General features: G+C 37.3%; 1 protein-coding gene across 1 annotated transcript in view; it reads left to right on the top strand.

The window, feature by feature from the left end:
• The first annotated feature begins 2447 nt into the window (after positions 1-2447).
• LOC113116632 (zinc finger protein 804B-like) overlaps positions 2448-15850 on the top strand; it is an 80578-nt gene continuing 67175 nt past the window's right edge. The window contains exon 1 of the mRNA XM_026284887.1: positions 2448-3226. Coding sequence (XP_026140672.1) covers positions 3113-3226 — 114 coding nt within the window. The 5' untranslated portion in view covers positions 2448-3112. The remainder of the gene's footprint in view (positions 3227-15850) is intronic.

Genomic DNA, 15850 nt, shown 5'->3' with positions numbered 1-15850 from the left:
CAAAATGTGTTCCAAAGTAATGGAAAATGTGAGCTCATGTACTCTTATGTACATTACGGATATAGTATGTATTCACGTACAGTATATAAAGTAAAAAAACAAAAAAACAAAGTAAGTGTTGATAGATTCATGTCATGCTTTCTTTGTGGTTCGTCTCTTGCCCTTTCTCAAGTTAGCTCTTTTTCTGTCTCACACTATCAGCAGTAACAGGCAATAAATTTAGCATGCTGTAATTGTGCAGAAAACCCAACAATAAATTTCTCTTACATTTACATTTAGATTGCTGAATATTTCATTTCTCAGTCTACACTGGCTGAGAAATTTCCAGTCATCGCTTCAGTATGTTTAAATCCAAATATACTGTTTGTGTCCCCTAGAATTAAAACTTTATGTATGTGTTTGTTTGAGTGTCTGTATGTGCATGTTTCAGTGCATTTGTGTCATGACATGCCATTCCCCTTTTTGCCTCAGAGTAAGAAATACACAAAGCAACTGGAGGAATGCAGGAATGTGGACCAAAAAAAGTCTGTTTAATATTTCATAATTTTATCAGGATATATGAAAGAGAGAGAAAGAGAGACAGGACAAAATAGAGCAGATAGAGTGAAGGGGTTGGATGAGAGTGAGAGAATAGGAGACAAGAACCCAGCTGGGGGCAAAACTTAGAAAGATTAAATCCAGTAACTCATGAATACAATTCAAATAGCCTTTTTTTTAAAATGAGAGACAAGTCTTTGCTTCATAATGATTGCATGAGCATCTTTTCATAATGGGAATTGCTATTTGGTATTTCTTCTTTTTGAAATGTACACAAAAGAATTTGTACCCTGGAGATAATGGCACATCAGCAGTTCAGAGTGCTGCTGAAGCACACAGTAACTTCAGTCGCTCCTGTGCATGATGATAACACATTTGGGTTTGTACTTGTACAAAATATTTTTTCATTGGTAGAGAGCGGGTGAAAGAAATAAATAGTCTTGCATTTACATTTAAAGCGACTTGTGAAGTTCACATATGACTCTGATTTGATCAACAGATGGCAACTTATAATTTACACTGTAATCTGCCAGGAAAAGAAGTGCTTCCTGTGCAAATACAACTTCCTTGTACAGATACAATAAAACCTTGTTTTAATAAGCCAATGTAAGATTTGCTTACTTGGATGATCCATGTATTGTTGAGTGAGAAAGTCTTGAGCCTGCAAGTAAAAAAAATAAATCACCTTCACAAAAGCTCATTAAGATTGACTGAACTAATTTTAGGGGAACGTAATGACCAATTAGCCTTGTATAGTCTATTGAATTCAAGACGTGCTGACTTGAATCTATATTCCAGACCTCCAGCTAAAAAAGGTGTTGCTTTCCCTTAATTACAATGAACTGTTTCAGGATCCCTCTCATCCTGAGGATCTTCTCTGGTTTCAGCACCACAGTGAGTGGACAGTGCCAGTCAGTGATCCCTGCGGCCATTAAACCTCTTACTACCTTTTCAGCGGTTTTAAATTACTTTAATTTGCTTCTGTATCATCTGAAAGAGTGTATTAATTTAAGATGGAAGTTTGTTGGAGTAAAGTTGCTAATTATGTGCTGAGCAGGTCTATACCAGAGTTTTGGGCAAAGAAACTCAAAAATGTGTTTCCTGTGGTAATGTCTAAATTGGCAGGTTTTATTGAAGTCAAAATTAGTATTTTATTTGACCGTTTTAACCTGGATGGATGGACCACCTAAAGTAATTTTTTAAGGGCCAGATTAAGCAAGCAGTGTGCAATTTATACAATGACTATCAGGGGGATAGACATTTTTAAACTAAATTGATTGGACCCTTTCCAAATTTCAGGGGGTTCACCGAAGCAGAAGTCGTCATAGCCTAGTTGGGTAAACTTCTACAATGGTAAACAGAAAGTAGGCCTACAAACAAATAGAATTTTTGAGCTCTCATTTGCAAAACAACAACAACGACAACAAAAAACTACTGTATGATAGTGTTTCTAAAACCGTACAAAAGAGGAGAAAATATAGACACTGGTCAGAATAGATAAACATGTCAAATTTGCATGTACATTACGCTAACATAAAACAAAGTATAGTGTAATAAATGTACATTAATAAAAAATTGAATTAAACATGCCAGATTTACAGATTTTATTTAGCAGTTTTACCAAGTATATTTTCATTTTTTAAACAAAACCCAAACGTTTTTACGATATAATTTATGAAAATGTAAAATAACAACATGACAATGTCATGGTTGGGGGTTCTTGACGCACTGATTGCTGTGCAGCCCCAAAAACTGTTCACGTTCAGTTGAAAGCTTTATTACTCTCCCTCAAATCCATCCTTAGCAGAGAGAGAGAGAGAGAGAGAGAGAGAGAGAGAGAGAGAGAGAGAGAGAGAGAGAGAGAGAGACAGAGGAAACCTCTGCTTTCCACTCATTTGGACTCAGCTCAGAGCACGGATCGTTTCGGCGCATGGAAAGAGCATCTGCGATCGGACATGCAGCGAATTCGTCAGAGTTGACCGGTCAATTGAAGACATGCGCGCACTCGTTTGAAATCAAGCAAGATAAAACATAACTCAGATACAAAAGTACCACAGTAATGAATCAGCACTGGAATTTCTATCTTCACATCACTCTACAGACCTGACTTTTTGGAGGCTGTTTGAGGAAGACATGACCTCAGCTGAAGTGTTTATTGTGCTATGGGATATATATAGCATTATAACAATAATGCTAAACACTTGAGTCTGTGGGACTGAAGAGTAACTCCAGAGTAACATCCAATAACGACGTCTGGGCTGGAGAGCAGGTGCTTTTCTCTTCTTAAAGAGGAAAACAGACAGAGGATGTGACACAAGAATTTCCTTGAACAGTGATTTCTTGAAAGACACTGAATCAGACACTGAAACAGTGTTTCCGATTAGCAATCCAAGCAGATTCGTATTTTCTCGGCGTGTCCTTGTAACGCCGTCCAGTGCTGACTGAAGCGCCCGGACCAGTGCGTAGAGACGTCCTCCGGCTTCTTCCACTCGGTGTAACCCCTGCGAGATCACCTCCAAACTAACTTGATCGCCTGGCCGTCCCTGGAGCCCGCTCATGGGTGACGCTGGACCGGATGGCGTGCTACTATCTTGTGATCAGCTCCACGCACCTCAGCAATGGACACTACCGGAGCATCAAAGGAGTTTTCCGGGGTCCGCTTTGCAAAAGCACCGGAGGCGAATCACCGGTAATGATACTCAGTCGCCGTTTTTGTTTATTTAAGATATCAGCACGATGCGCTATGAGGGAACTCATTAAGACCACTTTATTGGTTTGTATTGTGTTTACGTTTTAGTTCACAGTTGCCTTAAGTTAAGTATGGTTATAAAACGCATGTGACAACAAAATTTGGACACATAGGCTATTTAAGTGGGAACACCTTAGAATGAAATGTAAAGAAGAGAGGATTTAATGACCTATGAAACTCATGTCATCTGCATGACCTTCATTTGGAAACTGCACTAGACAGTGAAATCCTATTTTGTTTTATGTAGTAGGGATGAGGGAGTTTACTGTGTGTATGCAATGTGTAAAGCATGACTTTATATTTTAGATGTCAGGCTTGTGAGTCTATGAGTCATTTGTGACTTTATTGTGCTGTGGTCCCAGACCCCCGACGCTCTGCTAACAGAGAACGATGGCAGGTCTTGCTCTAGTCTTTTGGGCTCAGATTATTGAGCTCTATGTTAAACTTTGACCTCAAGCACTGATCGCAAGCTGCTGGTACTAACCCAACTATGGATGCCACAACACCATGCTTTCAAGCTTCAGCAACTGAATGGGAGTGTGTGTCTGTCATATTTGAGGTTGACAACTTCACTAAAAACATTTGGTCTAGAAACTGTTTTCACTCAGAAATTGCACAAAATATTACAAAGAAATGGGAAGTATCACATTTGGTTAAACATGAAATTCTGCCATGAAGTAGGAAGACTAATTACTTTTCTTCATAAATCATACTCCAATAGTCTTTGTTGTATTTACAACATAAAAAATGACAGGGTATACTGAAAAAAAAACTGACTGAGAAATTGCTAGTAAAAAGGCAAATGGCATATAATAGATTGAATGTAAAATAACATTTTAGGAAAGCTAAATAGTTTTTATCTTGTAAACATACTCTTTTTTGAACAACTTTGAAAAATATTTTAGCTGTATTTGTCATCCATGTGTTATTCTTTGGAGGGCATCATTGGTCTTTTCTGTTGATGAAATTGTAGTTATTTAGTCAGCATACTGAATGACTTTAAAGTTTCCTTTTGTTATTTGATGCTTTAAAAAGAACGCTCAGCTAATCAGAAATTTTATGAGATAAAATGAGGACAAAACAGGACGCTTAGTGCTTCTATAGCCAAAAGAGAGCAGATAGAACCAAGATGAGAGGAGGGTGAGAGAAACTTTTTTCTTTTTCTGTCAGTTTCACCTGCCATTTCAGCCAGCATTATAATCCATTTCATTCACATGCTTAATTGAGGCTCTGCTGTTGTATGAGCCTAAACTTTGTATCCGGTCCAGGCCATTTCCTGTTAGGGAAGTTCTATATGCTAATGAAGACTATTACTTGTTCAAAGACCGGCATAAGTACGTAAATTGAGACTTGTACATGTTTGTACCTTGTAACTTGAGATAGGTTAGTGTCCGTGTGTGTGTGTGTGTGTGTGTGTGTGTGTTTGTTTTCTACTTGGCCTGCCCTACAGGACGGTCAGACAGTGCAAGCTGATTGGAAAGAAGCTGGGCTCAGTGGTGATAGTTTTGATGGGTAATTTCAGAGCAGCTGTTGTGAAGGGTGCATTTGCTCCAGCTTAAATCAGAGTGCCATGTTCACTCTAACTCAAAGCACGAGGAGGACACACACACACACACACACACACACACATACGATCACACAGGCACATATTCAAACGTACAAATACTGCAGAATGACATGCATGGGATTCTTAGCTGCTCTGGCTGACAGTCTCTGTTTGTCTTACATCTCGTGCACATTAATAATTGTTTGCATTTGTTGCTGTGATGTGCTCTCAAAATGTCACATATGCAATAAATAATTTAAGCTTTGCTAAATGTCTTTAACATAATAATCCGGGCACTATACAACATTTAGGGTGCTTTGTGTAAAACGATTAGGAGCTGTGAAGGCCAACAGAAAGCTGTGGGATCTGTTCTCATTTATAGAGGAAGAAACATTGGTGGTGATTCAAAAAACGGGCATGTCATGCTCCAGTTGTTCTCTAGCCCAGCACTAGAGGGCACCTCACTGGTGCAAAGTTGTCAGGTTTTTGTTCAAGGTTCAGTAATATACAGTATGATGTTGTCTGCTATGAAGAAAATGAAAAATCTAGTGTAAATCGCATGCCAGGTCATGGGTCTTGAAATGCATTTTTTAAATTATTTCAGAATGTTTCCTGAGGTGCACATAATCTTAGGATACATTTTTTTTTTTAGTTTTAAGTTCTGCATGGACTCAGTCTTCCACATATTCTGTAGTTTATAGAAACAAATGGACACCACAAGGCAAAAACTGCTCCTTATCTCTGCATTTGACAGTACATTTTGTGAATAGGGGCTGTTCTCTGTCTTCGTTCAAAAAAACAAAGATTAGCCACAGATTCCCTGTGTGCAAAGATTTTGGTTGATCTGCAAAAGTCAGTTTTAGAAAAAGAAAAAAAAAAATATACACATATTATTAAATTAAATGTTGTACTGATTTCCCTTGCCAAGTGTATGCAAAACCCCACTATTCATTTTATTCCTACAATAATTGCAGGATGTTTTTTTCTTTTCTTTCTTTTGTAAGCTCTTGCATGTATCTATTGCATTTTTATGTATTCTTTGACCCCTCAAAGGGTTTAATCCAAGTCCTCTCCCCTCTAGACCAGCATACATTGCCATAAATGGGAGATTCAGTGCAGATTCTTCTCATAAAAGTCTTTAGAGCAGAAAAACAGCCGAATCTTCCTTTGTTTCCCACGGCGTAGCCTTAAAAAAAAAACTAAACCTTACCGAAATGTTCCCCATTATTGAGTCTCCTGTTTAACTCATTGGACCGGAATGTCTCAGTCTCAGTGAGGCGTCCCAGAGTAGTTATTTGGATCAGCTTTCCGCTACAGCAGTCAACACCTGTTCGTATGCCCTGTGGTTCAGCCAGTAACATCAAGCTCGTCTTATGGGGCTCCATCTCAGCTTTTTGTGGAGAGGCTCCAAGCAGATCTTATGCTGAACTCGCTCAGTATCTGGGTTATTCCCTTTCACTCCGCCCATGACGCTGTGTGGATGTTTGATGTTGCGCTGCAGCAGGGACCCGGTTTGCATTCCAAACTGCCGTCTCCCACCGCATTTTTAAAACATGTATGCCACTGAAGAGGCATATGTTGATAGGTCTTCCAGCATGAGTGATACACAAATGCACAATTTATGTGAAGAGGCAATGAGTTTTAATTAGTTCTGAAACATTGCAGCTATTGCATTAGAGTGAATGGGCTTGTCGGTTTATGTTGGCTGCTGCTGAGATAAAGAGACATTTCTTCTCTGGGTTTTGTGCATTTTATTAAGATTTTTTTTTTTGCAGGGGGCACTTTTTCAGGGGTATCACCCAGTTTTTTCTTCGCAGTTATTTAAATTAAAAATCATTTGTAACATAATATATGTCTTTATTGTGTCTTTTAAACAGTTTGCCACATCCTCGCTGAATAGAAGTATTTTAATTATTTCTTAAAATAATTAAAATATGTTAATGGATGCAAACTTTTGAATGGTGGTGTATCTTTTTAATAAAAATGTTTCACTTTTGTAATAACTAACATTTCAACTTTTTTTCCACAAAATCATGTGGTGCGATCAAAATGCATATTGAAAGTAATGCTTAAAATGCGCACTCCCAGATGTATTCCTACAAGGAAATAAAATGACTTTGTACTTGGTTTCACCCCATGACACTTTTTTGGTATAAACATGTTTTTCAAAACCATATGAAACCAACAAGAGTACAAAGAATTATTTCCTGAGCATCTGGCGCATGTATTTCAAACTCGCTTTTTCTGTCCCTTCAAAAGATTTTTTATTTGTGGACAAACATCATTGACCTGTAAACTGTTTTTACTTCATTGTACCATGCTCTCTGCAATAGATCTGAGCAGTAGTTCTACAATGGATCATAATGGCATGACTTTAGCTGCAATAGCCATCATTTCATGTTTTACCTGACTAGTCAGATGACCTTTAATGACTCATGGTCAGGAAATGTCAGAGTGATTTGAAAACCACTGGCTACATAATACCTTCTTAGTTAGCAAGGATATTTCATGGCTAGTCTGTAGTTATGGATCATGGAGTTTGCCATTCATGCTCCTTGTATATTAGCTCTTAAATTCTTCTGAACCGCTGCCAAATGACTGGTCAATCTGTGCTAGTTAAGATCTGCCAAAGAAAACTGTTGTCTGTGATGCCACAACTTGCATTTTGACACAGTACCAAATAAAGAAATTAATTAACAAAACTACCAGGTGCTCATAAGTTTTTTTGACCCTTAGGGCTGTCATGTGGAGAGGCACTTGTCCAAGTGCACACTACAAACACACACTAATGAGTGTTTAAACCAGTTTAGATATAAGACAATCTTTTTTTGGCATGTGATTATGTTTCAATGTTACAGTATATATAATGTCACAGTTTAGTGCTGTTATATGGCTTTATAATAAGTTGTGTTTTGAATGTTTAAAGGTTAATTTGATACTTTATTTGTTCTTTTTTGCAAATGGCTTACTAATGATTCCAGCCATTCTGGTAATGAGTGGCTACAGCTGTACTTAGCTCAGCTCTTTTTTAGGAGCGTTAGCGCTGTTGCTGTGCTAATGGAGTGTAGCAGGCGGCTTTTAATATTCAGCCCCAGGCCCAGGCGCAGCCGTCCTCTGAGTTTGCCTGTCTGAAACTCTTTGTGTTGGGGTCCTGACGTTAACACGGCCAGGGAGTCTTAATCACACAGGAAGGCTAATGAATCACCCTCTCCTTTCGGCTTACGGTGCAGAAAAATACAAACAAAAGCGTGCACACAAACACACAGACTTCGCTTAACACACACACACACACACACACAGACGGACTCGTTTCACTTAAACACATTTGTGGGTCATTTCTGCAGCGCTAATTTGCCCCGATTAACTGATTAAATGCTTTATGAGAGTCTAATTAATCAAAGAGGTCATCCTACATTCACATACGCACAGCGGCACACAACAGTGGCTCCCTGTGCCTCCAGTCTTTTAGCTTTTAAGCTGAAAAAAATCCTGACATAGCGTGGGAGGAAGTAACAATAGACGAGAATCCATTGTTTTCAAACCGTAGGCAGTATTGGATGTTCATTAATGGCCCTCACTTACTGTAATTATGCAATGAATTAAAAGAAAGGTGAGGTGGAAGAGAGAGAGTGAGAGAGAAAGAAAAAGAGAAAGAGAACGAGAGAACGCCTGAGGCTGACGCAGCTCAAAGTATCTCAGCCTCACACTGTTTTAACAGGGTTGGTGAGAGGCAGAGAGAATGACAGAATGGGTCTTGCTGGGTACCGGCAAATACACAGTCTAAATGGCTTGAGGATTTTCTAACATGTTTGAAAGCAATTTGTCCAGGCACTCAAAGGCCATTCTAATCAGGGGGAATGATTGTTAATGGCCTGTAAGTGTTTCTAAATGGGTCTAGAGGAGAGAGAGGGAGCGGGAGAGAGGAACGCATTCACATCTGTCTCTTAAGGTGCCTTGTTCCCTCTCTGTCTTTTCAAGAAAGTCTTTTCTAAGAACAATGGTTATTGACAAGCTTCATTTGAGGAATGAATGCAAAGCTGATAAACAAGATAAGCAAGAATATCATTTAAATTATCATCTCAATCCACAGATTCACATATCATGTCTGACTGGGTACGAAAACCAGAGACAGCTGACTGTTACAGTATGTAAAAAAAAATAAAAAATGATACACCATATTTCAGGTGCCATTTATGTCTAAAATATATTAAAACAGAAACTGTCGTCTCTAAATATTATTTTATTTATTTTACATGTGTTGGTATGTTTGAGGTAGTGTGTTCTTGTGTTGAGTAAGAATCTTTCCTAGGTGAAGTTGGGAGGCCGGTTACTACAGTTGTTGTAACAGTAAGTTGCTACAGTAAGTCTGTTGTCATGGGGATAACATTGCCAGAGGTGAAGGTGGAAGTTGATAGACCACATCTTTTTGCATTAAATGATTGGAAAAGAACGAGAGAAGCTAAATGTGAGCACTGGACTGGATGTGTCAGATTGGGGAGTTAAAGGTGAAGACCAAATGTCCCCAGGATAGTAAAACCTGAAAAACACCATTGTGTCGACCATCGAAAAGTTCCCCAAAGAAAAATTGCTTAATTAACATACTAAATTGCAAATGTATAAATGCTAAATTTACAATGTCATTACCTCAATATAAAAACAATACAAGTCTACTTAAGGCAAAAATTTATTTGTATTTCTTTTTTATTTGGGAGATGATAACTGTAACCAGCAAAAATGAAAGTAAAATGTTGTTGTCTGCCTGTCATGATTTTTCCAATATGCAGTGCAATGAACTCTCTGAACTAGATAAAAATGGCAGGATAACCTCTTCAGAATTGCATTGTGTGTTGACAAAGTGTTGCTAAATTAATAGTGTTTTTTTAAAAATGTACCGTAAATGAGCATTAGATAGTGGCAGAGGTAACTGAAATATAAAAATATGTTAATTGAGCATGCTAAATTAAATATCTTTTCACCGATAGATTTATTATCAATCTATGATATATATGGTACCAATGTATCCAATATTTTGTGCATCCCTACTATGCTTACATCTCACCTTACTGTTTTTCTCCCAGAGCTATGTGTCTTTATTCATGATTTGTGTGTCAAGATGAATTACAGAGTAGTGGATCACAATTATGTGTGTGTGTGTGTGTGTGTGCATGTGTTGCTGTCATTGTGAGTGTATCCATGAAGTTGTTGTGGAGCTCTAATTTTGAGTACAAAGCTGAGGAGAAGCCATCCGTTGAGAGTACTAATTAATGCCTGGAGATTTTTCAGGGCGTTCTGACATTTAGCCACACAGTAACCTGCAATAAACAAACTTCAAGAGAGGGATTTTTATATGAGTTACGTTACCTGTCACTGTCAATACAGCTGCTGGTGTACTCGATGAACTAGAAGATTTCTACAGAGAGAGTCTGTGTGTATTTCAGTGGGCGATGAAGAAAGACAAGCGAGAAGCCGAGAAATACAGTGATGGTACAACAAGCAAACTAATTTTAATTCGGCTGATAAGGCTGTGACGGGGGAAATTTAATACAGTGGAAGCAATATATATAATATCCCTCTGACACCTTGAGAGTTGAGAGAGACTCATTCTCTGTGTTTTTCACCACCCAAAACAGTAGGATGAGAGCCAGTGTTGCTTAATAAGAGAATTATTCATGCTCTCCCTTTCCGTTTCCTGCTTGCAGACACCAAAACAAACTACACTTCAATCTATTGGGCCAATCCCAAACATTCCCTGCTCCAGCAGAACTGCCTGGTCTCCCTGGACACTGCTTCAACGCAGCTGTTTTCACGATCTCTTACGCACACGTTTCTGAGGAAACCCGTTTACCTCCGAAGATATTTCGGTTGTTATTAGTGGATGTAGGGAACAGTAATTGCATTGTCACAGCAAGCACCAAAAAAGCATACAGGCTCACTAATCAGCAGTTTAACTACTACATCAATCACCTTATCTCTGCTCTGCTATCCATTAAGCATCTTGACTAACTGTGCTTAATAAATTATTCATAGATGGGAGTCTGGGTACAAAATTAACCAAGAACCAAGTGTAAAAATGGGCTTTTCCAAGTAAATAAAATGAAATGACTTGCCAGTTGGCTTGTAGCCTTATAAGGGAGTAAACAGTTAAATATTGTCATAGTGACATTACAAATAATGCAAAATACAGTTTTTTGGAAAATACTTATTGTTGGTATGTTTTCAAATCTTTTTTTTTTTTTTCGTTGTTTACATGAAGTGGAAGTGCGCTCATGGATCCTGATACTCTCCAAAATGGAGACAAGCCACGGCAGACTGGATGAGGGGAAGAAGAATTGATGAGCAAAGTTGTTTTTTTTTTGTTTTCTTTGGCACAAAAATTATTCTTGTAGCTTCGTAAAATTACAGTTGAACTACTGATGTTACATGGACTATTTTACTGAAATCCTTACTACATTTCTGGACCTTGATCGTGGTAGTACCCTTGATGTCTATGGGAGGGTCAAAGAGCTCTCAGAATGCATCAGAAATATCTTAAGTTGTGTTCTGAAAATGAAAGAAGGTGAATAATTAATGACAGAATTTACATTTTTGTGTAAACTATAAGTAGTTAAAGGTGCTAATTTGAGTCCATTTGACACAAGGCATTGCACAGGATAAATAAAATGACTAAAGCATATCACCAAAGAACCTCCCCAGTTAATTAGGGATGCACTGAATATTCGGCAACTGAAATTATTCGGCTGAAAATAGCAAAAAATATATATTTTGGTGTTCGGCCGAATAAGTGAAAAGGCCGAATAATATGTATCGAACAATGACTAACACGATCAGAAAGAAGCACGCACTAATGCAGAAAACATGTCGGCAGTGTGAAAGTATTTAAAACTATCAGAAAAAAAAAAGAAGTCATTACAAGCATGAAGCACCGACAGCGAGGGACTGTTTAGTGCTGTCTCCGATGAGAAGAAGAGGTGGGTGATGCTGGTGGTTAGGTTACTGTATGATGATTGCAATCGCGAAGTTACCACACAAGGTTAGTAAATAAACTGCAGAATGTTATACATTTTAATGCAAGCACAAATTGCATGTATTCTGACAGTGCTGCATGAGCTTGCGGCGCCAGGGTTCAAAGTCTAAACTGCCAGAAAAGTCTGCATTGAACTTGTTACTAGTCAGTTGCTCAGTCACATTTTTGTGATTTTGTTAAAAGGCAAGTGACAATGTGATACTGTACGTGCGACAAACATCTTCCCAAATTCTTAGTGAGAATCATATATGAATCTACATGCTTTTGTCAACAAAAAGAAGCACTGAGATCCTCCCGTGGCTTCTGCCAAAATAAAAGCAGAAAAAAGCAACAACTCCATTAACACTCATAAGTGATAATATAGTAATTTTACAGTAAAATAAAATAAAAAAACGACAATAATAATGATAATAATAATTACCCTACAACAGTCCTGTTAATACATTTATTATAACATTCACAAATAGTGTCAAATTGGGATCTGTAATATATTCTAATGTTTTAAAAGAATTCTCTAATGCTCAGCAAGGCTTCTTTTATTTGTACAGTAAAAAATACATGCCTCATTCAAGTCTCAAAAATGGACAAAAAATATTATTTTACTAACTTAGATTTGACTAAAGTTAGATTGTGCTTTGTTGGTATAATGTCTGCTAGAATGTTTAATAAATGTTCAGTGTTAAGTAAATATTTTTAAATTGTTGTCTTCTAATTGATTTTTTTATTTGAAAAGAAGGACAAAACCGTAAAAAGCACATTTGGACAATTTAATTAATGCAATGGTGATAAAAATAAAAAATTGCAAAATAGTCCTACACACTACACAGAGTTTTATTTCAGTGGATCCTGTTAGGTGAGCGTATGTCCTGCCTGATGTACTATATTACCACATAGACCAGCTGTTAATGATCTGTCCATCACGGACTGCGTGATTTCGCCACTTCATGTGTATTTTGTTTTTTCTGCAACTAATAAAATTATGGTCGACCAAGCCTCTTCTCATTGAATAATGCTTAGTCAGTAGTATAAGGGCTTGTCAGTTGATTAAAATGTTTAATCTAATTTATTCCAGGATGTTTCAATCAATTATTCTAATTAATCGTGATATAAATTTTACTGTGAAAATACCCACAAAAGATTATTTAAAGCTGCTATATTTATATGATATTTTTCAGATAACTAGTTAATTAAATTAACTCGTTAAACTGACAGCCCTAATATATATATATATATATGTCACACACCTGGACTCATTTAGCTTGTTTTTGCCCGTGACCCAGTTTCTGTCTTCCGTGTTTAGTTTGATTAGTTCCCAGGTGTCTATTATCTTCCTCATGTGTTCCATGTCCCTGTTAATTTAATGATTCCATCCACCTGTGTTTCCCCAATTATCTGTTGTACATAAGCCTTGTCCTTCAGTTCTGTTTTGTGGGGTCTTCTCACTTGTGCTCACTTGCTACTTACGTGTGTCTACCTCTGTGCTCCATGTTGGATATCCTCTGTGTTGGATATATTAAAAGCCTTATTTCGTTTATCCTCGGCTCCGTGTTCCTTCCGGCAGCGTAAAACCGTGACTATATATATATATATATATATATATATATATATAATGTATGTATATCTAACGACTGAGAGAATGATGCGACAGGAAAAGAGTGAGCAAACTCTCTTGATGTCATGCAGCTAAATGAGTGTCTCTATTGATCTAATCAAAACATATTCAAGTACTCTCTTAGGAAATCTCCTGTTTGTGTTAATTGCATAAGTGAACAGGGTTGCCCTCAAATGAACTGCACTCACACATACACACACACACACACACACACACACACACACACACACACACACACACACACACACTCGCAGTGACACAACAAGTTTCAACAGTAGCTTCAATGTGTGCATCCTGTTTGTTGATTACAAACTATATGATTAGAAGTGCTGCTCATTACCCACTTGACACTGTGTTATCAAGCTCCTTCATTCATCATAACTGGGATTTATGATCTCCTGCAGAGAGTGAATGCATGACTGCAGTTTTTATACAGCTTGTTTGTTTGCTGTACTAAACATTCATAGGACTCTTATTCCTTTCCTTTCTCAGAGAAGAAATTAAGGAACACTGATGAAAAGCTTATTGTGTTTGTATGTGTGTGTGTGTGTGGGGGGCATGGCCTTAATCACAATCCTGACCGATCAGCATGATGAAGAAAGAATTCTATTAAAACATAAAGAGGTAAACACCGGTAATTAATCATGTTGGCCTCTTATTAACCCCTTTCTAATCCCTTATCCCACTCACACACCCCTTTCACACAAACACGCTAGCCTCACTGGCTGTGCTGTAGCGTTCAATAACGTCTGTAATTATAGCATGTGATGTGTGATAAACTGCTGTAGTGACGTTCATACATGGCTGTCTGACAGTTTGTGACTTTATAATAATTACTTCTGCGTTATGATTATGTTTATCAGTATCAAAGTAATCATTATGCAACGTGAATTGTACAAAACACATTTATAGATCAGATGCTTCTACTATACAAGTAAATGTTGTTTTATCTCTTTGGATTAACTATTTCAAATGAATTGTACATCTTATTACATAGTATTTATTTTACTAGATGTATTTTTAGGGATTTTAAAAGTAAAATAAATGTTTAAATATCTAACATGTAAATGTAGATGTTATTTAAATATTTAAGATAATATTTAAACTTCTACAGTACAACCAATAACTGTTCAAAATATAATATACTTAGTTTTTCTAAGTATATTATATTTTGTATATATCTGCCTTTATATATTTTAGGCAAAAGACATTTTGCAAATGTACAATACATAATTTATTGTTTAATACTGACTGACAAAGCTAATATGAGTTTGCTGTGAGAATTAGCTAATTTCAACTAGCAGCAGTTCCTAAATGCGGCTAATATTCATGTGTGTCTTGATATATTTTTTATCCTCATAACTTGTTTAATAATGATGTTGTTTTATTACATGTTGCTGTTTCCCCCAAGCTTTCATTAGGCAGCATAATACATTAGCAGTTCACAGCAATAAGATAATGACTCACAGTTTTTATCCATGCTGACTCGAAGGCATCCACTAGACCACAATGCACTGCTTCGGGCATAGTCAAACTCATGGGGTCAAGGTTACAGTGACGGCAGGATCCTGGAGGGTGTGACATTCCCTCTTTACATGTTCGTGTTTGTATGTGTGTGTTTTATACATTCAGTTCTGTCCTCATTTCCAAGTCAGTTTAATTATTTATTTACATTCATTTATATTTTTGGACTGAGGTCAGTCGACAAGGGCAAACAGAAAGCAGGCAGCATCTGACCATGAGAATAAACAGTGGTCTATTTAGGATGCGCACACCTGTGGAAACCCTTCTGAATGGAACAGAGTACTTGTTGTTTTGACAAGTGCATGCAATTTTTGTCCGATGACATGGAACATGCTTGAAGTAAGAAAGAGTTGCTATCTTCTGCGAAGCACAGAAATGCCCTGAGAATGTTTGTATCTGAATGGCATTTGGGCTTTGGGGCAATTGATTTTCTCTTGTTTACATCTTTGAATGGATTTAGGTAATGTGCAGTGCGCAAGCGTCTTATGCTTAAATGTGAAAGTGAATAGGTTTGTGTGTTTGTTTGTGCATGTGTGGGTTCTTTGATCTGAACAGCATGAATAACCTAAATAATGAGGCAAAAGAATTCTTAGGTGGCCAGAAGCCAACTCTTGACAATCTGCCATACTCGCTGCTTTGATAATATCTGTGTGCAAAATATTTTTACCATACTGATTTTCCATTGAACCCTTTCCACATCTAAAGGTACAGACTGAAACACTAAGCCATTACTATTTAACATTATGGGCAAGATGTACTAAAAAGGGCAAGTTATTGTGAAACTGCAATCCAATAAACGCACCAGTAGTGGAATGTTCTGGGGCTGATTTACTGACAATGCGCAAATTTACATAATTA

This window comes from Carassius auratus, chromosome 16 (assembly GCF_003368295.1).
Source record: "Carassius auratus strain Wakin chromosome 16, ASM336829v1, whole genome shotgun sequence".
Taxonomy (NCBI): Eukaryota; Metazoa; Chordata; class Actinopteri; order Cypriniformes; family Cyprinidae; genus Carassius; species Carassius auratus.
Note: the sequence above shows the minus strand (reverse complement) of the source record. Positions and strands in the feature narration are given on the sequence as shown.